This window comes from Takifugu rubripes, chromosome 8 (genome assembly GCF_901000725.2).
Source record: "Takifugu rubripes chromosome 8, fTakRub1.2, whole genome shotgun sequence".
In the NCBI taxonomy this organism is placed as follows: Eukaryota; Metazoa; Chordata; class Actinopteri; order Tetraodontiformes; family Tetraodontidae; genus Takifugu; species Takifugu rubripes.
This window is the reverse complement of record NC_042292.1, coordinates 7,064,317-7,089,336: the sequence shown is the minus strand read 5'-3', so window position 1 is coordinate 7,089,336 and position 25,020 is coordinate 7,064,317. Positions and strand designations below refer to the sequence as shown.

Below are 25,020 nucleotides of genomic sequence, written 5' to 3'. Positions count from 1 at the left end.
CTTTAAAAAAAAAAAAATCATATTTACCAATATTCACTGGGCACCTGCAGTTTAAATGTTTATTAAATGCTCCCTATGCTATTTGTGATCCGGGCATTTCCTGGTGCGGCGATCTTTGGTTAAGTTCTAACAGGTCTAATCTTTGAAATCAATTCCTTCCAGATTTTCCTCTGTGGTCTTAATTGTGCAGCCACAGAAGTTTAAGTGCTTTATTCAGAGAACTGTGCAGAAAAAAGGTGAATGTTAAGACTGTCTGAGGCTGCAGATGATAGCCATGATAGCATCTGGTTAGCATATTACAGTAATCCAGTCAGCTGCAGGGAGCAGTGTTGTGATCTTGCCCGTGGGTGGCTTTTGAGATGCAAAATCAAATATAAAGTAATGAAAATGAAAGAATTAGAGAAAGCAGCGTGGTGAGTGTTTCATGTTGCAATGAGCAAAATCTGGACTTAAATGCTTTATTTCTTATGCCACAGTGAAAGGTGTTGAATAATGACAAAGATGCTGAATGGATTTGATGAAATTAGGTTTGTTTAGTCATATTTGTTAGTCATAAAATAAATGTTTTTAATTATATAAATGATCAAGTTTTAGAAAAAAAAACCTGGTGAGTGTCGGAAACGGCGGATTGTTTGGCTCATTTGCGCCTCTAACGTGATTGGACGATAACAGTTGGGTGGGCGGGGCTTAGACCTCACTGCAGCCTGTCACTAGGGGGCGATAAAGTCGTTCGGGTTTCCCTTTAGGGGGCATTTAAGTCGCACGTTATCTGTAAAACCGGGTCATGAAGTGTACTTGCGCCGCGTTTACAACCCATTTCTGACAAAGTGCTTGTTTCACTTTCACCTGGAAATAAGGCGGTCGGAACTTGGGCTCTTCGTACATGTCGCTCAGTTTCTGGGACAGACCGCTGAATCGGCTCTTCATCCGTCTCTAATCCCGCCCCTGGTAAAAGTAGGGGCGCTCCATGTGACGCTGCTGGGGCTGGAACAAAAATCCAGTATGGCGGAATCTGTCAGGAGATGAATTTCTTCGTCTCCGCTGCGCTCAAAACCCCCCGAACCTCAAGAGTTGTAAGATGGGAGCGGAGTGAAGGCAGTTCGGGACACATGCTGGGACGTTTGTCTTCCTCTGGCTCCGCGTAGGTGAGCTGCTGGCGGGTCTGCGGGCTCTCGGGATGAGTGTGTAGCCGAGCTTTGATGTTGATACTCGGGCAGGGATGCGATGCACAGGCGAGATTCATCAAAACAATGTCCGGCTGAAGTTTCCACCGCACGCCGCTACGGCCTCGCCTTCCCCGTCCCCCCTTTCTGCTGATCCAGTGCCAGTGGTTTGGCTATCTTTCGGGGATTAAAGGTGTTTTTCTGCTTTTCAACATCGCTTTTGTAGCGCTGTAGCGGGCGGGAAGTGTGTAGGGGGATCGGACTGGCGATGTTTATTATGCCGATTGTTGCTGTGCTATTTTTAGCGCATAGCCGAGCTTTCGGATTTAATACCACCTAGACAGCACCGACGGGCTCCCTTCGACTTGGATCAGCGTCAGTAGTGAGGAAAACGTGCGAAAGGGAGGCACAGGCCGGCGTAAGTGTGCGTTTGTGTGTGAATGGCTCGGGATGGGCGGTGGTAATTCTCTGCATGCGTCAATCTTTTTTGTGAATGGGGGCGTACTGGTCGTTGGAGCTTAAAGCAACACCGATGCAGCACAGCCGGTGCTGCTGCTCCACGCAGTTGCTGGACTCGCATGCGCGCAGGTGTAAGTGCGTGTGCACCGGGCCAGTGCACGTTGCTTTTTTTGCCTGCTGCAAAAATAAAATGACGAAAAGAGAGAAAGGAAGCCAGTGACCTCTGACCTCTGGGTTTCAAAAACCGGGAAGTTGCAAAAGTGTGACCCATGAATCCGATTGGGTTTCGGCGGAGCCGTGGTCACGGTGCGGGAGTTCATAGGGTGAATCCATTGATTTAGACAATGACATTTATCATTCTGACATCATTTGGAGCCGGAGTCAGGTGGAAAGCTGTTTGTACTGACGCCACGTCAAGGCCGCGCCAGTCATCTGGCGATGGGTGACGTAGCGTGGCGTCACCCAATGTTCGCCACACCCCGGCAAAAAGGTGTCAAAACGGTCTACGCTATTTTACACCCGAAGTGACGTTTTTACATTAACGTTCAGGGAGGAAATCGGTGATTATCATAAATCCTGCAGGGGCATTAACTGGCACGGCACCAGGCTCCTGAGATAAATGCTTTCATGTTAGCTCGTTATTAAATATTGATACACTGGATCTGAGTGATGAGGACGACCTGAAACAACAGAAACCAACTCTTAGAAAACAAATGGGCAACCTTCACTGCAGCCCACCACAAGAGGGTGAACTAAAGCTTTGCAGGGCTCCTCGTCCCATTAAGTATCCAACCTGTTAACAACAAAAATTTAGTTGGACTAAATACAGCTAATTCGGCTTGGAACATACTTTTTTAGCCGGCCCAGTCATATTGTTTGGAAACTGTGACTCCTGTAAATCCAGTAGTGTTAAGAACCACGTGTGCACTTTTACACTTAATTTTTTGTTTTAACAGGTTTTTTATTATTATTATTTCTTTTTAAAAAAAACAACAACACTGGTTTCCACCCATTTTACAGGCTGTGTTTTATTATTCTTCCAGTTTGGGCTTGAGGGCTCGTCTCCCCAGATCTGTCACCGTTCATCAAGCTAGCTCTTTTTAGTGACAATAGCCCAGGATGTACACACACACACACACACACATTACACTCCCAGGACAGATGCGATGCCTGGGGAGAGCACTAAGCCCCCCTGGGGTGTCGTCTACTCTCCGTGACACATACATACCCCTCCCAATGCTCCGCGCCTCTGCTGTTCAGTCACAAAGCGTGCGTGCACAGTGTGCAATGACCGATTTATTTGGGGGGCAATTTGTCCTGGGGCTGCACTGTCTGGCCCTCTTGTCTTAAGACCCCCCCCCACCCCTCACTAACACACATGTGTCCATCCTGCTTCAGAACTCTGCCAACACGAATGTGCACACCACCCCCACACACCCAGTGCCTGTGGCCCCCTCCCACATCACCCTCGGGCACTTTTTCTCTTCTATTTGTAATGGTAAAGATGACTTGATGTTTTGAGCCCAAGGCCTGAAAGGTCACATTTTTTCAAAGTTGTGTACTGTTAAGGACACATTTTAGCTACAGAAGTGGCAACAATAATAATATGAATTCTACCTCTGCGAAAGAAGAATGTTCAGCCTTCGCGGTCCTGCGTGGTTCCGCAGGTGCCACCAGCCTGGTACCGATGTTGAATTGAAGAAAATCCTGTGTCCTGTGTTTTCTCATAGTTGGTGCTGCCGCTCTGATAAGAGTAGCCAAATCCAAAGCCTCATGGGGGCTGGCTGCTGCTGTTTGACGTCTGCTTCCTGTTCTCAACCTTGAGGGATTCTTCAGGAACGCCACCCCCCCCCCCCCCCCCCCCCCCCCCCCCACTCACCTTCCCTCCTCCACGCACACATCCACACCTCCGCAGTGATCAAAAATTCCCATCTGTGCTCACACAACCACACGTCTGTTCTGCGACGCCCTCGCCGAGCCGGGCGCTCACTCGCACGTCCCACTTGTCGACGATGACTTCACACAGCCACCAAGGTAAGATCGATGACCGCCGCCATGCAGCCCGCCCATGTCTGTACCCTTTTGAGAAAGCACCTCTGGACCCCTCATGGATGTTGGGTATTGAAAGGAGCAATATGTAAGTTTGTGGCCAAAGCTGGTAGGGCCCTCTCGATCAGAATAATGTGGAGCGTGGCGTCCCACCCCGCCCCCCAGAGTAGAGGTTGCCGGACCAGCTAGAAGGCCTGGGTTTGACCGATGTACTTTCTGTATTGCTTTATCTTAGCTGTGCTAATGTTGGGTCTTTTAGAACAACGTCTCTGCCGTATGAAAGATAATAGTTTACTAATGTTAGCAATTACAAGTGGCCATTATTGTTTTTCAAACAAATTTTCACTTTTTTCTTTTCGGTTTAGTAACATCTGACATTTCTGATTCAAAACGTTCCGTTGCTACAGCTCAGTGGTGGCCGGAACGCTGCTTCCTTTGTGACTGGTAGATCGGTGGACGGCGGAGCAGCAGACCAAAACACAAATTGTAAACATGGACATTATTTACGGGCTGACACTTCAGTAAACTTTCACTTTATCAACATTTTAGATCATTTTATGGCTACATTGCAAAGAACAACCTCGGTTCCACCCTCTCAACTTTTGTTATGAGCTCCCTATGTTGATATATATGAACATTTAATCTTAGATTGCAGATTTTGATCAGGCAGTACATAGACTGTTATTTGCCTGTTTTTTTTTGTTGTATGAGAGAGCTCTGGAGCAAAAGCCCATCAGGTAGACTCATTAAAGACTCTACTTTTCCTCTCTGACATCTAATCAAGCTCAGTTTAGAGGCTTCGGGCCTTGTTTTTAGTGAGGTGATGAATTATTCGCCGAGCAGCTGGCAGATGAAAAGGTTAGCTTCCTGCCCCCGTTCGGCGTGGTACCTGACAGCGTGTTTACTTTGTACACCTGGGAGTGTGTGCACTATAAATACCGCAGTTGTGGTAACTGCCTGGCCCCCGAGAGGTAGGAATGAGCTCCAGCCTCAGCACCACCAACATCCCCACCACTGACACACGGGAACGCACCTCCCTGGGGAGAGTAGATATCTGTGCACATGTGGCCGCCGCTCTCTTAGTCACGTTACATCCTTTCCTAAAGAAGAGACTCGCGGCGGCAGTATCGACTCACTTTTCCTGTCCTCAAGTAGCTTCAGGAGCATTATGCTCTTAGATCAACCCCGGATTACTGTGGCTCAACTGTTACCATTAGACGACCACTTTCTAATTCCTCTGCATGTTCAGTGATCTCCACAAGAGGAGCGTTGTAAATTATTCTGAGACCGCACACAGGCAAGCTGATACCTCGAATCGTGGAGAATTTGAACTTTGTCGCCCATTTTTCTCTAAACACTGAGCTTGTGAGTACTAGTGAGTACTAGTACACTAATGCCACAACAGGTTTATATGCCTGAGGGTGCAATAATGCTGTATTGAGCATTCATCAAATAATAATTGATCTGTCAATAAATTAGGTTTAGTAATGGCTTAGATTTAAAAAAAAAATAATTAAAAACCTCTCTGTTGTCCTCAGCATTATGTAATAAAGCTATTTATTTTCAAGCTGAAGGCATTACAGTACACTGTTTTTTCTGAGGTATCTGTAATTTCAAATTTGAAGTAATTTTTACTCGACGGCCTCTAAATGTTCAGTTCAAAGTAAAATTAAGGCGGCGCGGCGCATCGATTTCAAGTCTTCCCTAATTGAGTTGTATTTGTGTACGACTGTTTTCTGAGAAAGATTTGAATACCCTTCTACCAGTCATGGGCGTCAGTTTGAGGCATCGATTGTCAGCTCTGAGAGACACTTTTTGGATATCGGAGGCAGACGGGCCAAACCTGGACACATTTAAAGAAGGGAAACGCGAGCAAAAACATTGTCGTCAAAGATAATGATGTTTACAGGAGTGTGGGGGGAGATACTGATGCCCTTGGTGGCATCAGACTTGTGTGATACCTTTGCTGATACATATTGAGAGTAATTAAACAAATCAGCTTTGTTCCCAGTGTGAACAACGAGACTTTCAGGTCCATGGCTTTCCTCTGCACTTGCGTTTAAAGCTGCCAAATTCTTTTTTTAGGCCCGGGATTGTTTGCTCTTTTTCAATCATGCACCAGCCCTCTAAAGCCTTGAATGTGTGTGTCTTTGTATGTGTCCATGCCTGCTTTGTTGCTAATCTGTAAATGAGCTTACTAGCGTGCTTTTTTTTTTTTTTTTTTTGAGAACTAAACTCATTTTCTTTATTACAGCCTCGGTGGGTTTTTTAGATTAAATATCATTTACTGCAAATCTCTTCCTAGAAAAGTGAAATGTAAAATGATTAGTGGATCTTATATTTCCCGGAAAACAAAAGAGGGTCAGGCTGATAAGGCCTTCATGTCTGTTTTTGTTTATATGGGCTCTTCGTGGCTGGAGTGTGGTACCACCATTATTTGAGGGCATCAGCATGTTAGTCGGCAGCATTCGTTGTGCTTGTAGCAGCTAACTCATTGTCTGATTCTGGGAATGTCCAACTTCCTTTGGATCAGTCGCTCTGCAACATCCTCATACGCAAAATTTATTTAGAGCACAAACAAAAGTCAAATGATATTGTTGGCTAACGATTGTTTCACGTTTCGCTGATATGAAACTTAAAAAACATTTCGCTTCCATTTTTCGAGAAACGCTCGTACTCGAGGTTCAGCCGCAAGTTTTGGCTCCTTTTCCCAAAAGTCTCCGGGGCCACTCTGTGGTTGTGGTCGCAAGTTTGAGCCCCCTTATCAGTTCCTTGTGACAGTCCCGGCTGCTGACTCCCTTGACAAAGAGGGCGATTATAAGAAACCGCATGTGCGTTTAGACAGAAAATGGAGGTAGAATGACAATATTTTTATCTCCTGTATTGGCTGCTGCAGCAAATCTGACTGCAGTTTATATATAGCACTGTGTCTGATTGGTGTTTTGATTGCGGAGAGTAAATGGCATTATTGGTTTCCGAAAGTCGAAGAATGGGAATTTTAAATACTAATTGCGATGCCACTGTCACATCTAAATCTCGAGTTCCGTGTCCTCAAATTGCAGCAGCAGTGGAAGCAAAGGCGAGACCTCCTCAAGCGCCGCGCCGCCTTATTAAAGAGTGCAGAAGGCACAGCCTATTTGTTCCTTTCAAAGTGAGAAAGGGCAAGCTTTCCAGGAAAGTCTGCAGTGTTTATCACTGGGGCACAAACTGGGTCTACACATGAGTCACCCAAATGCACGCGCACGTACTCGCACACTGGAGATGGTCAATAAGTGTCAGCTACAGTAAATGATTTCTGAATGAGGGAATTGAACTTTACATCGTTGGAACACAAGCTAAAGTCTTTTCAGATTATATGTGCCTGCAAGGAGCTGGATGTAATCTGTGCTCAAGGTGCACTTTTATTGTCTTATTTTGCACCGTGTAAATGTGGGTGAGGTTGCTTAGTCAACCTGACGCCGTTCTTTCCTCGAAGACGTTTCCTCGGTGGTGTTGAGGTTACAGGAGTTTCTAGGTTTATACAACCACAAACAGAAACAAAAGATCCGACTGAAAATGATCATCTCACGGTTGTTGGAGCACAGAGACAGTTTTAGGTTTGTTTCTGAGGTCTTAGTCCTGCTATGTTTTATTGGAACAGGGTTTATAGGCTGGGACATGGTGGCCTGGGAGGTAAAGTCTGTTCTCTAAACTTCCCCTGGAGGCTGAACAGTGCTGTGATTGATGCTGCTTCCTTTGCTGCAAGGCTAACTGGGCACACAAAACGACTCCTCTTCGGCCCCTGTCTGTCAGCCACAGTATTTGCTGCCTTATGCAAGATTGACACGTTTGTCTGCTCCTGATTTTCCCCCTGTAACTTACTTTACTGCAGAAAGAGCACTTCCGTCTCCACCAGTAGATTGGTGCCTCAGAATATGCACATTTCTCTCTGTTTTTGCAACTTATCCTTTATGAATTTTTGTTTTCGTTACTTAAACGAATGCTCTCGTTACTTAAAGCATGAAGAACCCATAATAAATCATTTTTAAAATCTTAAAAACAAACCTCTCTTCTAAGCATCAATGAGTGGTGTTTTTGTCGCTGTCAGCGAATGTTTACTGTCTGGTCACGGGGGATTTCCACACGAAAGACAAGGGACCGCCGCTGACGTCAAACGATCAAAGCAGTGACACACAGGCGTATCCCCGAGGAAGGGGTCTCTGTCTTGGGATTTACCTACATGGTCTTGTCCACATTGATGGAAGCCTGTACATCCCAGTGCGTCCTCCATGCTTGCCTTCACGATCTTTAGTAATATGGAAAAAAACTCAAAGAGGTCGTGTTGAGTTTGGGCTTTGCGATTCATATGCAATATTGGGGGCTTTATTTCGTATTATCTAATCAAACACAACTCCCCACAGCTCACAGTCATGCGTTGTGCCTCCTTATAAAATACTAAAAGTCCTTATTCTAGACCTGCCAGAGACTGTAAATGGGGCTGCAATGGCGCACCGATTCAAAGAATGGACTTGAACTTGGTTGAAGTTAACGAATTTTTTGAAATTATTGGCTGACAAACTTTGGCCCCATTTAGTTATTACACAAATTGTTAAAACATCGTAACTCGATTCTCTCTTTTGAACTGTTCTCCAAAGGAACCTCTGCCTATATGATGGGAATGCCAGGCCGGTGCCTGAATGGTTAATGCATTACGTTAACGTTTCAGCCCCCTCTCGCCCCCGTTTCTACACGCACGCAGACGGACGGCACACTGCTTAAATCCAGGGGTGAAGGGGTTAAAAGTTTTAGCTGCAATAAAGAGGGCCCGGCTTATCCCTGTGTGTTATTTTTAGAAACACGCACAAGATATGCACACGTGCACACATGGCAAACAAACATCATTATTTTTAGAGTCCCGTGTTGATTCCCCCTCTTCACAATTGAGAGGTTTGTTGTTGGGGCTAAAAACGGAGAGTGGCGTGAGCGTACGCGTGACACAACCGCCGCATCTTTTGTCCCGCTGCTCATTGTGAGGGAAGCACAAGCCTCATCCGGGGTAATTTCAAGCCATACTGTTTCCCCGTGTCCACTTGCTCCGAAATGTTCCTGCCCATCAGACTGATTGCCAAACGCGCTTCGGCAACGTGTTCTCATAACATTACTCCCGGTGAATAGAGACGACGGTTCATCAGCTAGATCCTCCCATGAGCCACCAGCCTGACTGCACATGATTAACCCCCCCAGAACAAAACTGGGGGGACTCTTGTGCAACATTGGACCACCTTCTCCCACAAGCTCTTCTTTGTCCTCGTGCAACTGCAGTGCAGCTCCCATCTCGTCTCCCCACCAAAAACATCCGGGAGTGTCCTTGTGTATCGAAAACTCTGCTTTTAATTGGTATTTGGGCAAAGGGAGCGCGAGCTAATGAAAGGAACAGGAGGCAACTTTTGTCTCTGTGCATTTGTCTCTTCCCCGGCTAAGAAACGGGATACGCTGTGTCTTCCAACAAGCTGTCAGTGGCAATTACACTTTACACTGCTGCCTCGGAGGCCTATCCTTGCGCCTTTTGACATTGTGCTCTACGGTGCCTGACGGGGAGCATGGAAGTCTGGCCTGGACATCAAAGAAATAGCCCCATCTCGTGAGTCTGAATATGGCCACTGCTGGGGCCTTTGTTGATGTGCTGCAGAGAATCTGCCACCTTACCACCTGCACGTGTTAGATAAGGTGGCCCAGCTAGCAAAGCGCTTCAGCTGCCTCACAAATTTCCTCACGGCGACGCATGGCTCCATCATGGATGCCTTGCGTACAAATTCAGTGTGATGAGGATATGAATAGGTTTGGAAATCACAGGTCAGGAACTCGTAGTTAGGAAAAAATGAGGAATTATATGTATGTAAATGTAATATTCCATCTTCCCGCCCCAGTTCCCGAGAGGGTGCCACATCTCATATGAAGCTGTGCTGGGTTAGGGTTAAAGTTTAAGGTTGGGGATTAGTTAGGGTTAGGTTCAGTTAGGGTCAGGGTTGGTAATGGTTAGATTAGGGTTTAGGGTTGCGTTAGTGTTAAGGGTTATGTTAAAGGCTGGGGTTAGTTAGGTTTATGGTTGGGTTAGGATTATTTTAGTTATTAGGGTGAGGGGTTAAGGTTAGTTTGGGTTAGGGTTATGATTTAAGGTTAGTGTTAGGGTTAAGGTTAGATTCATTTTAGGGTTAGAGTTAGTTAGGTTAGAGTTATTTTAGGGGTTAGGGGTTAAGGGGGTTAGGGTTAGTTTTCGTCAAGCTTAGGGTTGGTTAGGGCGGATAGGAATCCAACCTGTTATGGGCTGGTTTGCATGACCTGTTAACCCAGTTGTAAAGATGCGACATGTTTCCTTTTTTTAAATAAGGCCGTTGTTTGCAGTTGCTAGAGGGACGCAGTAGTATTTATGTATCTGTACTGGTCTCCTGCTCCTCTGACAGGAATTCGGTTTGGGACAGTTGACAGTGCCAAACTAATTTGTGATTTTATATCAATTGACATCACTCACCCCGAAGCACAAAGAAGCACCCCGGAACGCCACACTGGATTACTGCTGTATTTTTCCCCGACTCCACCGCCATGAAATGGGGTTTAAATGGTTTGTTTCCAACAGTTCACTGGGATGCAAACTGGTGGACGCTCACGCCAGGGTTCGCCCATTCTTCTCTATCAGCTGCAATGACGTCAGCCGGTGCCCTCGGAAAGCAAATTTGCGACCCAGAGGAAAAGGCTCTTCAAGGAGAGGCGTGTTTAAATAATCGTATTGTTCCTGTCTGCATCACCTTGCCCACTGGAGTCACCCTGGACGACGTGGCCAGAAAGGAAATGTACTGAATGTAATGAGGCCAGAGCATCCTTCCTCTCTTTCTGTGTCACTGTCTGCCTTTGTAAAGGCACAGACGTCTCATTTCTCCCATATAACAAAAGGCCTCTGTCAACATACAGTATGCAGACCGGGGGTCAAGCTCGCCAGTCTCTCCTCAATACTACATTTACGCAACACAGCAGACAGATTCCTACAACTCATTTCCTTGTATCCTTACACCCAGTTTAACAGCACAGATTATGTTGTTTTTTTTCATTGCGCGGTTGCTGCATTAGCTCGAGTCAACTTGCTCTCCGCCGGAGGCTAGCCGAGGCTATTTATAGCGCCCCGTCTCCCAGTGCTTCCCCAGTGGGACCAAGAAGAGAGGAGGAGAGAAAGAAAAAGGAGGAGGGAGCTGGAGGGAGGAAGGGCTGATGGGTAACTAGGCTACATTCAAGATTGATGGAGCATGTTGCCAAGGAATTGGACACTCCTCTGCTACGACGTAGTGGTGTGTGTGAGCTGTTGCTTCAACACACAAACCTACTACTTCCACTCAGGTAGCAGTGCACTAAGTGCAATGTAAATACAAATAGTATGTTAGTGCACATACAGTATGTTAGAGGCATTTGTCCTGTAGCTGCGCATTTCTTTTATTTCTGCCACATTAATTTTTCACAGCATTTTGCAAGCAGCTAATGTGTTCACAACTTATCACAGCTAATGTGTTTACAGCTTAACATCACATAAACTCAGCTTCAAATAAGGAATTTATGGCATTTATTACCAGGAAAGGATCAGGTAGTGCTTCATGACACCATCCAGATCATCACAAGACCTCGGTCTTATGAAATGCTATATCCTACAACATCACTCATCAGTGAAAGCCATAAATTTATAATAAAGGTATTAATATCCACAAATCACTGGTGGATCTTTGCATTTTACAGCAGTCAACAAAGGGATATACATTACCATGACACATAAGTACACACACTTTGAATCAGGGGTGGATACCTCATTTCAGTATTGGGAGGCATTAGATCCAGTGTGTGAGGAGGACACCAATGTACTATCACAGTGTAGCGTTAAGTCAGATGGGTAACATGCATTTCTATTTTTAGTTTATTTAGGATAGTACAAAAGTAAACAGTTTTTACTCAAGTGAATAAAAATAGAAAACAAGTATAGAAAATTCACTGCCGATAATGTGAAGTCATGGGGAGGGGGGGCGGACCCCTGTGGCCCACAGCGACGGGGGGGCTGTCCCCACGGATGTCTGCGTGCATAAAACAGGTGCTGCGAGCTATCGGCTGTGTGATGCTGTTTCCAGTCTTGCACACTTTACCAAACCACAAAGACACCCTTCGCCTGTGATTCCCTCAGTCAGAAATGCAAATCAGCTCGCAGCAATTTGTTGAAAAGCTGGTGTAGTTACTCTGTGCCACAGGTGTCATCACACAAAGATGTGCCGCATTTCCAATGCAAAATCCTGCGGCGTGTGCAAGTTCTTTGGCTGGGCTCATCAGGCGATGTCGGCTGTGACTGAGGCGGTCCTGTTTGTGTTAGACTCCCGCAGCATTTCTCCTTTTTGCCTGATGCCTGACCCGGCTGTGTGCACACCGGACCACAAATTTGAAACTTTAAGTTCCTGATTTGTTTCCGAGGTTTGTCACAATTCATCCAACGTCGCAGCAGCAGTGTCAGGCCGCCGCTCGGCAGACGGATTTAGGCAAATGAGCCCTCGTGTTTCGAGACAGTGTTTGAACAGGAGGGAACGCAGTGTTTCGCTGACCACATCAATGTCCTTTAAGGGATTCGGCACAGTAACCGTTCGGGAAAGGTGCTGCGAGACAAACACACGTAATCGGACCGTGATGCATCCTTGCGCTTCATGGCTAATTAAGTGCATGAGCCAGTCTGGTGCAGAGAGGATTCTAGAAATAGATCACGCAGAGTGAGGCGCCTGCCTGTTTTCTGTCTCTTTTATTCTTCCAGAGGGATTTTACACAGCTTTTCATCTTCCCTCCTAAGGAATAATTGCATGTTTGCATGCATCACATGGTCTCGGTGTGTAAATGGCTCAGGTGCTTAGCATGACTAAAAATACACGTGCTGAATGTGTCAGCTCTGCTGCATGGCAATTCTTCTCTCTCCCCCCTACTTCTGCACCCTTTTTGTTGTTTTTATCCTGTCCTCTCTCCCCATGTGCCTCCCCAGCTCCCCCTCCTCCTCCACCACCCCCCTCTCTGTCGCTCTGCTTTTTATAGCCATGTCTTCCCAGGGCTTGGCGGCTACAAAAGCCCTTTCATGTTGCCACTATAATTACAGCCTACACACTTCAACACGCACAGATGTGTGCACACCACCGAAGTGTCTTTGTGTCTGCACATGTGTGCGCGCTTGCATGTACTGTTATACATAAAAAAAAGGGTGAGCTATTTTTACCTCTCGCCCTCCTCTCCATCAACCCAGCCTCCCACCCACCCACTCCTTCATCACTCTCTGCCGCCAGCCACATTTGCTATGCTGAGCACAGGCGTATCAGTTCAGTCGAGCTCGAGCATCCCTCCAGCACATGTGAGCTGTTCAGCGCTTAGATTTCTTACGAGCGGAATTTCAGCCATCGCTTTTCCCCCCATTCGCAGGCTACACCTGCCATGTATCAGGCGTTAGCTCCCAAGACTCAAGCAAAGTGGTGGCGTGAGATGACCTGAATAGCCCACTGCTAGTTTACTGTTTGTGATTTGCAGGTCTCCTCTAAAAGGCAGGCTTTCTCAATGCTGCGGACCATCTTTGAAGCTGAGTGTGCTCTCTCTTCCACAGAGGGAATCCTGGGGAAGGAGCAGCCACTGGAGGTTCTGAAGACATCCGTGCTCAACCACATCCCAACAGGTTGGACACTCAGTGTGTGTGTGTGTGTGTGTGTGTGTGAGAGAGAGCGCGTGTGTATGTGTGCACCTCCCGTACGTGATTTCACTATTAACCACATCCTGTGTGACTTTGCGTGCTTCCTTTCATGATGATTCTCATTCCATTTCTGTTCTTCTGCAACGGCGATGTGACACACAGTTATGGATTATGTGATTGATAGCTGATGTCTTATCAATGTTTTCCCATCAGTCGGACCGCTGCTGTTAATATTGAATGGCAGTTGTAGTTTGTCCAGTCCAGTTGACAGCGTCGAAGGAGTTTTCCGTGAGATGTTTTACCTGTTGTGCCCGTAAATAGGAATAAAACATGTTCCATGGTATTTACAATAACACAGAACTGAAGTGGAGGCAGCGGGGGAATGTCCATAAATAAATAAGCACAGATTGAGGTGATGTAATCTGATGGAGAAATGAGTGTGAGGTAATATATCCATAGTGCATCATCTAAATCACCAGTAGCATAAATTGCTTTTTATGTCACACTACACGGCCAGAGTTGTATTTTCTGTTAAAAAGACAACATTGTAGTCACACAAATCATAATTCACTCCCTGCGCTGCTCTGTAGCCCTTTTTACACCAACTTAAAAATCCCGCCGTTATCTGATTTCTGAAATTCTTATCCAGGTTTCCATGGCTGATTTACTGCATTAACACTACTAGATTCCTCCCCGGTACTCGGAAGTGACGCAGTGGGAGTGAAAAGGCAACAGACCTGGACAACACTTTTGGAGTGAAGAGGAGACGGATTTCATGTTCTGTGAAATGAAAACTCTCGACGTCCTACGCTAAGACCTTAGGCGTTACCATGTTATGTGAGACAAAACCTGCCGTTCTGAAAATAACGGGAAGTTTAAGTATTAGGTCTTTACGCATGTACTGAAATATCTAAACCAGGGTTTTTTATTATTACATTTCTGAAGAGCCCATTATTGCAATTATCAGATTACTCCGGTATCGGATTTTTATGATAAAAGAGCAACAGGTGTATCAAAGAGTAACCTCTGTTGCGCAATACACCCCCCTCCTTTCCCCCCCACATCTTCTCCTCCTTTGAACCTCATTGAGGACTGACACATGCTCTTGTTGATGTTCTCCACAAGCCTGCAGCAAGGCTGCTAAAATATTGAGACTCACGCCATCAGATATTCTCCAAATCTGTTGTCTTGGATGCTGTACAGCCGTGCCCAACGCCGCTGCATCCTGAACCCTTCGGATGGCCTCATGGGAGGACGGGAATGCGTTCCACTTCTCCTCGGAGTTGCTTTGGCGCTTCGTTAAGGTTGCAGCCTGCCTGTTGCTGCACCTGCGGGGAATACCTACCTCTGAGCAAGTCCCTGTTTTTTCTGCTGGCCTTTGAACAGATGCTGTTTTCCAACAGCTATAGATGGAGACAAGCAACTTGTGCTGTCACTTCTCATTCTACTTGCAGAAAGGTATTGCTGAGCAGCCATTGCTGGTTGAGTGTCTACACTCGAGGCTATAAATGATGTGGAGGCGCTTTTTTTTTCCACACAAGAGATTTCTCCGCTTTGATTAACAATCCAAGGTTTTTCACTCAAGATTCCCCCCAAATTTTGTTTTTGCCACCGACTTTGTGCACAAATGAAGTTGACTAGTTGTGGCATGAGCGTGATCTCGAGTTTCTTGTAAATATTTTTGTGCCGTCAAACATTTGCTCAGATAGACAACAGATAAAAAAGGATGTAATGGTGTTTTATCTGGATATTGATAACTGCTCGCATGCATTTTACACTGAGGGTAAAATATAAGCACTCGCAAGGATCCTCATGCAGCTAAATGTGTTGCTGCACGTACCGCGCCTCGGCCTTCATGCACCAGACCGTTTCATGACGTCACGGAGGCCACGGCAAGTCAGAGCTCGCCATGATTTTTCTAAGCGGAACTGTGCGTACAGCGACCTCGGCACGTCTCTCTGTCACGTCTTCAAATCGGATGTTGCCAGAAAGCAACCTACCCTCAAGAGAACAGTCAGCGAGTGAAATGCAGCTTTTTCCCTCCTCAGCAGATGCGCGACTTGTTGCTTTGCCCTGCTTTGCCCGCTCTTTGCAAAAGCTCGTTTGATGGAGCAGACTCATGCCAGCCCTGACAGACTCAGTCTGACATCTATTAAACCTAACAAGGCCTGAGCTCAGGCAGTCAGATCGTGGAATATACACTCACTGGACACGCAGACCTCCATCAGAGATGCCAGCCCTCTGCATTGTCTAATATAAATAGATCTGCAATTGGAGCCAGGATAGTTGTGGACTGCACCCAGGGGGTTGTAAAAAGGCTGTGATTTGTTGCATGGAGATGGAAGAGAGAGGTGGGAGGAGGAATATTGAGCAGAGGACAGATAACACAAAAAAGACGAAGGAAGACCACTGATGGACAGCATAAACATGCTAAGGAGCTCGCAGAGATTCCGCCTGGTGCTGAGGAAATGCTCTGTATCACGCTTAAGTGAGGATGAGCGCGAGAAGGCACGAGGTCTTCCGTCTCCCAGCAGGCCCCAGCTTCTCTAGGAAGGATCAGAGAAAATGACAGCATCAACTTCAGCTGATGTCTTTTCTTTTGTCAGACTCGCTAAACCCATCAGCTGTGTAATCCTCCCGTGAGACGACAGGTTTGTCTTTGTTTTGGCGTTCTCAGAGTGACCCTGTATTGTCTTCTATCAGCAACACATCTGTAAACTGAGGTCCATTTTTGACGTCACTGCTTGTATACAAAGATTGCTGATATCAGCGCTGGGAAGAATGAGACAGACAAAGGTGCCAAAGGAGCCGAGGCTTGTTAAATTTTGGGTCTTTTGACCCTTGAAAGGAATTTGGATGGCATTGTGTTTGGAAGTGGAAGATTTCAACAGATTATTATTTGTTATTATAGTTAATCTCATGCTTCGAGAGCAATGAGTCAGATGAGTCAATGCAAAGCTATTTAGTTTTCAATGCAATTTTTACTGGTGCTCATCAAATCACAGTTAAAGACTCATGATGAATCCACACCTCCATCAGTTTTAAAACAATGATCACACACAAGTTCTCACCTCAGAAATGAATCTGTGACCCATGGAAAAAACAAAAGAACAGTATTCTTCAACTCAAACATTCCCACCAGTAACTTGTTAAAGATGAATTTAGTCACAGGGCACATATGTGAAACTATGTACACAGAAGTGGAGACTCAAACTTGTTGAACCCTGATGTTTGCACATGCAGGCAGCTGAGAGGTCAATGCAAGAGCCTCACGCTGAGATGAAAAGACACAGAAACAATAACAGATATAGTCTAATACCAGGCCCTGCTCTTATTGTGATCCTATGGTATTTGAATCATGGAAGGAGCCTCCTCACAGGGAAAGTCCTTACGCTGCTTCACCTGAAACCATTTTGTGGCTTTATTTGTTTGGGAAATGCAGGAAAATTCCTGACCAGGAATTTAAGCATGTGGTATTAAAACTGCACCAGAGAGGGACAGAGAAGAGTCAGGTGGTTATTATATGGCAAAGAGCGAGGATGTTGTAGCGGCAGTGTTGTGTCTGTATGTGTGTGTGTGCGTGTGTTTAGAGCGATTTTTAGAGAGAAGACAAGCAAGTCGAACAAGGAAATGAGAGAGAGGTGGGGGACTGGTGTGTGTCTGTGTGTGTGAGGGAGAGAGAGAGAGATGGCTTTGTGGAAAAGCAAAGGGCTGCAGAATAAACAGGCTGCATGCCTGAGACTGCCCCGTGATGTCACCACTGGGCAAACGAAGGATGAGGGGAGGAGAGAGAGAGAGAGCGAGAGAGAGAGAGAGACGCCCATTGGGTTAATCAGGGGATGAACGACGAGCAAAAAGTGAAAGAGGTTGAAACGACGGGGAGAAGTGCGCGGAGCAGGATCTTTAGCGTGCTGTCATCATAAACGACTGAGCAGAGGAAGAGGTGCATTGATAAAAACAGAGGCGGCTGCAGAGAGGAGCAGAGCACTAATGGGTATGTTTAATGCAGATTTCACACTCTCTCTCTCTCTCTGTTGCATTTTCTTTCCTTCCTCTGTGTGTGTGTGTGTGCAGAGTTGTTAGCAGCGATGCCATTCTTGCTCTGTATCTGTGTTCATCGCATATATAAGAGCGAGGTGCACGAGGGGGAACATTTTGTTCAGGGGGGCGCCTGTGAACCCTTGTTTGTGTGCGCGTTTTGGATTTTAGACCCTATTGAAACAATATCAAGTGCAGTTTCTGCCCATCGTCACATCCTCGTGAGTGACACAGGACATTTATTAGGTGGACTATTAGTTTGGTAGTAATACCTACGACCCCCCCCCGACACACACACACAAACACACACACACACACACACACACACCAAGGCCACTGCATTACTTCTGTACATAAACTTTAAACAGAGAATGCCAGAAAAAGACCAAAACCAAAGGGATTAACATCTTACAGTAGCTCTGTTGCTCACTGTGCTCCACTAATATCACAATATACAAAAACAGGGAATTCAACACCAAATGTTTCTTTTCTAATGTTCGACATTTGCTGTGTTTGCGTTTCTACTCTCTTCATGTTCTGTGGTGACAACGCGATCGTGTTTAATGATAATGTGGAGCTCTTCTGCATTTCGTCCCACATTCATGTGCAATATTTTTTGCGCTAAAACGTGAGACAGAAATGTGCCAGTTTGGATTTTGCATGCGATTAGGGTGAAATTCAGATTGATGTTTTTAGCTGCGGAAAAGACAGCATCACCAGCTGGAGCGACTGATCGAGAGAGAACACGTGAGCACAGGCCATTCATCTGCACCCGTACCACTAAAGCCACCTCTTCTGTCTGTGTCAACTGCTCAGATTTGTTTCGGGGGGAAAACAACCTACACGTGGAAATTTTGATACGGTCAACTTTGAGCCTGAAGACACTGAGTTCAGCTCTCAAACTGTAACGTGACTCACAGATGACATAACGTCTTTCCTTATTTAAAGCAAACTTGGTTTATGTGTGATTGTTGGAGTTAATCTCTGCTTACAAGCACCTGCAAGCTTCTTAAAAGAGAGTGAGGAGCCAAACCGAAGGATGAGTGTATTTAATTTGATGTCATCCTTTCTAAGTGTCTGTTAACGAAGGCTCGCTATGATCCAGCAGGTTGAAATAAATAGGATGTGCCGTAAACGGATCAGAAGACGGATGCCATTTCTGACTCGTTAGTGGCCGTCCCTCACATGATGGCGCTCTGATCATAAATCCTCAACATGAGACAACGCCTCCCCCAAACATATGACTGTAAATGAGCTTCCATGAGATGCTTCAGGGCCTGATTTTTTTTAAATGAGGCACTTTTGCGTGCATGATGTATGAGAAAAGCCCGTCTGTCGTGTTCAGATACAGGATGCCCGGCGTTAAAAAAGGGAAAGGCGATGCACAGACTTCCAAATTCATCAATGAAAGTGCATCTCTGCAGTGGAAAGTTGTGTTATTGTTTTCACACTTGGAGTTAATGTGCTATAAATAGTCTCTCCCCGCTCAGTGTGTGCATAAATTTGCCCCTGGATCAGGCTTGCTCACTGCTCCTTAAGCCTGCCATTAGGTGTGCCAGCAACGGCATGTTTACCTCTTTATCAGCACAAAGTTGCAGGCAAGTGTCTCCGGCTGTTGCCTTGCTCTCCGCAAACATGTATGTAAATAATCAAGCAGTCAACTCCTATTTATTCAGATTAAATGGGGAGGAAGCTACTTGATCGGATGGCTTCCTGCTCGGTGATTTGTGGGTGGCAGCAGCCTTGCCGGGTCAAAGCAATCTTTGTGAGATGTCGCCGGGCCTCATTTGTAACTGCAGCATCAGTTATAACTGCACAGAAGGGATGAGAGGAGGAAAATGCACCAGGTTTTCATTACTATGGATTTTTTTCAAAGCACTGTGAATATTTATTACGGTAATTCTGTTCCATTCTCCTTACCTTACCCGGTTTAAAGAATTGAACCTAGTCCCTTCAGAGAGGCGTGTAAACAGATGTATAAAATTTAGGCCTTTTGGGTCAAGATTTACGGTCACATTTTACGACACTGGTACTATTTTTGGACTAAACCACTTGATCTGACTTTGTCTTACTCCCTCAGTGGACATCAACTCGGCGCTGCCCCTGCGTCTCCCTCCAGCTGCCATCCCCATGGACCTGCGCGTGGACCCTCACCAGCAGCAGCAGCAGGTGTCCCAGCTCTCCCCACCGGGCCAGCAGCCACCGGGCGTCGCTGGGACCGGCCAGTCTGGTGGCGGCGGCGGAGGAGGTGGCACGGGAGGCCCTTCGGTGTGTGACCAGCAGCTACAGCAGGAGCTTCTGACACTGAAGCAGAAGCAGCAGATCCAGCGGCAGATCCTCATCGCCGAGTTCCAGCGGCAGCACGAGCAGCTGTCTCGCCAACACGAGGCCCAGCTGCAGGAGCACATAAAGGTATGTTTATTTTCTTCTTCAAGATCTATTTCCAAAACTATTGCGGTAGTTATTTAGTGTTTTTCATTAAATCCCATTGAATTAGCTTCTGAATCAGCACTATTTCTGATGCTCTGTTCACTCTGGGGGTCATGCTTTGCATTCACGAGTTTATTCAGGATTTTAAAAAAGCTTTTTATGTTCTTTCTGATGATGTTTATTATCAGTACTGCTACTTTTAAATTAAAATCTGAAGATCATTATTTTAATGCCCTCAGAGGAATTTTTCTATAGGTTTTTCAGATCATAATTATTTGAAATCCTGCATACGTCAATAATACGCTTGAGGGCAAAAAAAGCAAACCAACCACATCATTTTGAGGCGTTATAATCTCTGAACTGTCGATCTGTTTGGATCGTGAAAATTTCCATTTTCCAATGCTAGTTTGTCAAAGATGAAACATTTGGACTCTTTGAGTTTAGTGTCTTTTTTTGGTAAATGCTTTTAGAAGGGAAAACATTAGGTATATTGGCTTGGCTTGGCTTTATTTTCAAAGACAAAAACAGCATGATCAATCAGCCAGCAAGGAATGGACATTTTTTGTTTTTCTCCAACAGAAAATTTACTTTGAGAACACAACACACTCATGCCATCTTCGGTAGCAAATATGTTACATAAAGAGATATAAAGAGAGGTGCTTGGACTCTGAAGAACAGGGGATAGATGTGATTTTTTTTTTGGACTGGTGCGGTGTTACGTAACAAAACCTTTATCTACTTGTCCTCCTGCAGCCTCACTTTAAATATTGGTCGAATAATACACACAATTAGCATCTTTCAGCGCGACAAGCTGATGTTTGATTAAACTATTTAGCTTTATTTTACCATGCACAGTAAGATTGGAGTGCAGAAGGCCGCGGCCACTCGGTGCACCTGTGTTACTCTGACCTGGAAATGCGAAGTGGATCTGGATAAGCAGACGGCCTCACACTAAAGATCTAATACTTGTGGGCTTTTGAGAACTCCTGCAGGGCTGAAAAATCATGTAAAAATATTCATGTGTTTGTTCATATTCACAAAACAGCAGATGCAGAAAGATAAAGAAATGCACAAATTAAGGGCTTCCCCCCGGACTGGGTATAAACTGTAAAAATAGATTATGGGGGCAGGAGATGAGGCTTTGCAGGATTACTCCAGTTTGAATGGAGTTATTTTAATTCCTCATGTACAACATTATACACAGCAGAGCTCTTTCTCTTTTGAACAAAAGGAATTAAACAAAGATGGAGAAGATTTTGGTCACACATTTAAATTTTATTTCTTCACTCTGACAATACATTTCATAATCTTCCCAATTTGTTTTTCCTGTTCCTTCAATTTCCTTAATACCTCTTTTTCTGCTACTTTAAAGTTTCTTTTATAGCTTCTCTTTTTTTCCTTTTTCCCAACTCTTAATTTCTTTAATCAAGAATGAAATCTTTGAGTGCGCTCTGCACTCATTCCTGTAGCTCTTCTCATATTGGGGAGTTTTTTTGGACGTCCGGGGATGAGTGATGGTGTCTGAAGGACTCATCTCATCCGGCCTGTGGTGGGGCTGCGGGACCACTCAGGTGGCGGCCAGTGACGCACAAGCTGAGCGGGGAGGCCCGGCCTGAATCAGCTCCATTCACAGCCTCCCTACAGCCCGTGTATCCACACGGGCATTAAAACATACACACCCTCTCAGATGTCGGCAAACACAGTCGCACGCATGCCCGCTCGGCTTCCACATGAGGGGCTGAAACACTCAGCAGCAGCCTGATGACAGGGAACACTCATAAAGTGGGAGCTGCCTCGAAGCTCCACACAGATTAAAAAAAAGTGTGTGCACATCTCTGGTGTGTTGAGCCACAGGGGTCTGGTTTGTGTTTGTATGTGGATGTGGGTGAGGAGGTTACTTAAAACCTTCCCACCCACTCAATCTGCCATCCTCGGCATCGATTGAACGGCAACAAAAACAAGAATCGAGGCTACGGGCTAAAATCCAATTCCAAATGCGTTCTTTTCCCAACCTCATCTTCAACTTTTTTTTTTTTTGTGCTGATTTATTCAGGTGATATGGACTTCTCAGCATGTTGGGCAGAGTGGATTATTAATCTGAGCAGTTTGGGCATTTATCAGACCTCACAGAAGCACTTGAGCAGTTGTGACGCTTGATCGGCCACCTCAGGTTGCAGAAGCACTGAGAGTTCCAGGATGGTAAAAGTGGGCTTCACCATTTTTAGCATTTAATTGATGCTCTTGTCTGCGTTCTCTCAGTATAATAGCTGCTAGCTCTCACAGAATGAAGAGGTATTTTTGACCTTTTTGGCGACAGGACAAACTGTGAAACCATATTAATTTCTTTCATTTAAAGGCCTGACCGTCATGGTTTTTCATCCAAGTATTTAACAGACTCGCTCACTCTGTCGTTTTCTTTCTTTCACTGTCTCTGCTGAGAATAAGCAGATGGGATTATGTGTTGTTTTTAAAGCTTCATCCCCATTTCTCCCCCAAATTATTGCAGAAGCTTATGTCCTCAGGTTTTTATAGATGTGCAGAGGTTTTATTTTAGTCCCCTCGAACAACTTTAGAAAGGCTGGGATTTTAGCTGTGAGCTCAGCAAATTGGTGCAGAACTGGTGCAACCACTGTGAGAGTTTGATTATTTATTATTATTATTATTATTACAACTGTAATACAGCCTTCAAGTTTGTTGTATCCCTTCACCCGCAGCAGCAACAGGAACTCCTGGCATTGAAGCATCAGCAGGAGCTACTGGAGCACCAGAGGAAGATGGAGAACCACCGCATGGAGCAGGAGCTAGAGAAGCAGCAGAGGGAGCAGAAACTGCAGCTGCTGAAGAACAAGGAGAGAGGTCAAGAGAGTAAGTATTTGCATTACTCAGCAAAGTTTTTGGGCTTGGTATTAAACGGTGGGTCAAATTGGGAGGTTGTGCTAAATTCACTGATTTTGGCTCCATTTGCCTGAATTGTTGTTCTCAGATCATTATGTACAAAAATGCTTAAAAATGCTCTTCGGTTGAACGGCCTCACAGTGTCAGTGTGTGTTTCTGTGTGTTTCCATTTTACTTGGAGGGCCGATGTGTTTACTGTGGTAAACAAGCTGTATTAGCCGGTGGCCTTGGCCGGGGCTAAGCCAAGTTATTACCACTGCCTCCTGGACGTCTTTCAACAGTTCATTGAAAACAAGTGGACAGGAGTCCTTGACAGCAGTTTACACTCTATATGGAAAGTAGTTACAGATTGAGTGTGTGCGTAGGAGAGAGAGAGCGAGCGAGCGAGGGAGGCAGGGATGGGTTTGCTCCTTTCATTTTTCTCATGTAGTTAAGACCATCAAGAGTGATGCCGTGACCATTGTATGCTCATCTGATGGGGTCCATTCTTTAGTCCAGAACACATCCCAGAAACACCAACTACACCTCTGGACCATCGGACCACACCATGTTCAAAGCATCTCTGTCACAGAATGGCAACCAACTTTAACTTTTTCCATCTCTGAATTTAGGCTCACTTGATGCTTTCGTTACTGATGCTAATGTTTTTCCCTCCATCTTTACCCCTCAGGTGCTGTGGCCAGCACTGAGGTAAAGATGCGCCTCCAGGAGTTTGTTCTCAACAAGAAGAAGGCCCTGGCACAGCGGAGCCTCAACCAAGGAGGGCCCCACAATGATGCCCCCTACTGGTACCGGTGAGGAACGGTTACTGCTTCGACACATACTGTATACACCATAATGGCTGCACTTTCATAACCAGTAAACTTTAATTCTATCGCTTCACTCAACATTCAGCACTGCTCAAATACCTGCTGGCGAACACTCTGGGGAACTATTTTATTTATGCAATATTTTTTGAGCCGTAGAAGTAAAGTGCAGACCCTTCACTACCTTCTGTCTTCCTCTGTCATCATGCGTTCTTCTTCTTCACCTGCAACACTGTATGAGTGCAACTGAGTGATGGACCTTGCAGGTTATATAAAACAAAGCTGCAAATACACATCCAGGCTCACATGCATACATGTGGCAGCCAGATATTGGAGCCTGATGATAGAAGCTCTTAGTGAACAGTCGGCCTTGAATATTTATTGTAGCATCTTTGAAAACTCTCCGCAGGTGTGTACACTTGCTATTTCCTCTTTCCTCCTATATTTAGGCACAGCTTTTTTTTGTACAGCAGAAGCCAACTCTCACGGGCTTTTATTGTGTCCCAAGCAACCTTTGCATGACTGGAAATGTGGTTATGCTGACTGGATTCATCCTTGTGCAAACACAAACCATTCGCACTTCGAAATAATTTTAGCTTTTGAATAAAATATTATAATTCTTAAGCAATGCATTTAAAACCAGTTAAATATTAATCCTGCTGGTAAAAAAAAAATTGAAATTGTTCTTTACAGTACGCTAGAGAAATTATACAGCTCATTCAAGTTTATTTTCATGCAGCATCATATTTAAAATATTAAGAAGGATTTGATACTCATAATATCTGGCATTTAATTGTAACAGTTTTTCTAGTAGCATGAAGTTGCTAATTAACTAAACAACATGAAGGTTGGTCTTTCCATTTGTGACCAACCCCACTAGCTTAAACTTGCCATCAAACACTGCTGCCTTCTTCCTTCGCTGTGCAGATGGCAGCTTTTGGCCGTATGCCTAAGGGATGAGGGATTTTCACAATTCGTAATTGTTTGGAAGAGTCACAAAAATAACCTTCGGATTATTTTTGCCTGTATACCCTTGGCTAAGCATTTGGCGCAATTTTGCCGGACTTTCTCTGACACTTTTAACATCGTGTTTTCCTGTTGTTCAGCAAAACTCAGCACAGCTCCCTGGACCAGAGCTCACCACCACAGACAGGTGTTTCCACCTACAACCAACCTGTGCTGGGCGTCTACAATCCCCGGGATGACTTCCCACTGCGAAAGACTGGTACATTGCACACGCTTGTATACTGGGTTTTGGTTGTGACACCATGTAATTTAACTCCCAATTTCGTAAACACCCCTTGTAGCTTCTGTGAAAACTCGAGTACCGAGAATAATCTTTATGGCATCAGAGGTCTGCACCATTAATCACTTATACATTAGCCTGTCAGGGTTTCTAGCACCCCATGGATTATTCTTCGTGTATATAAGTGTTGGCGGTTCAAGAGTACAAATGTCTGAAAGA

General features: G+C 45.3%; 1 protein-coding gene across 6 annotated transcripts in view; it reads left to right on the top strand.

Annotated features, from left to right (window-relative positions):
- The first annotated feature begins 984 nt into the window (after nucleotides 1–984).
- Nucleotides 985–25,020, top strand: part of LOC101077704 (histone deacetylase 4-like) — a 40,728-nt gene continuing 16,692 nt past the window's right edge. For 2 of the 6 annotated variants that reach the window (XM_029839830.1, XM_029839827.1), the window contains exons 1-7: nucleotides 985–1,145; nucleotides 3,353–3,656; nucleotides 13,230–13,371; nucleotides 19,505–19,836; nucleotides 22,569–22,719; nucleotides 23,420–23,543; nucleotides 24,662–24,780. In XM_029839830.1, the coding sequence (XP_029695690.1) occupies nucleotides 13,257–13,371; nucleotides 19,505–19,836; nucleotides 22,569–22,719; nucleotides 23,420–23,543; nucleotides 24,662–24,780 (841 nt within the window). In that variant the 5' untranslated portion in view covers nucleotides 985–1,145; nucleotides 3,353–3,656; nucleotides 13,230–13,256. Of the gene's footprint in view, nucleotides 1,146–3,352; nucleotides 3,657–13,078; nucleotides 13,372–17,069; nucleotides 17,381–19,504; nucleotides 19,837–22,568; nucleotides 22,720–23,419; nucleotides 23,544–24,661; nucleotides 24,781–25,020 lie in introns of those variants that run through there. The other 4 variants (XM_029839829.1, XM_011606256.2, XM_029839828.1 and 1 more) reach the window with 4 other exon arrangements.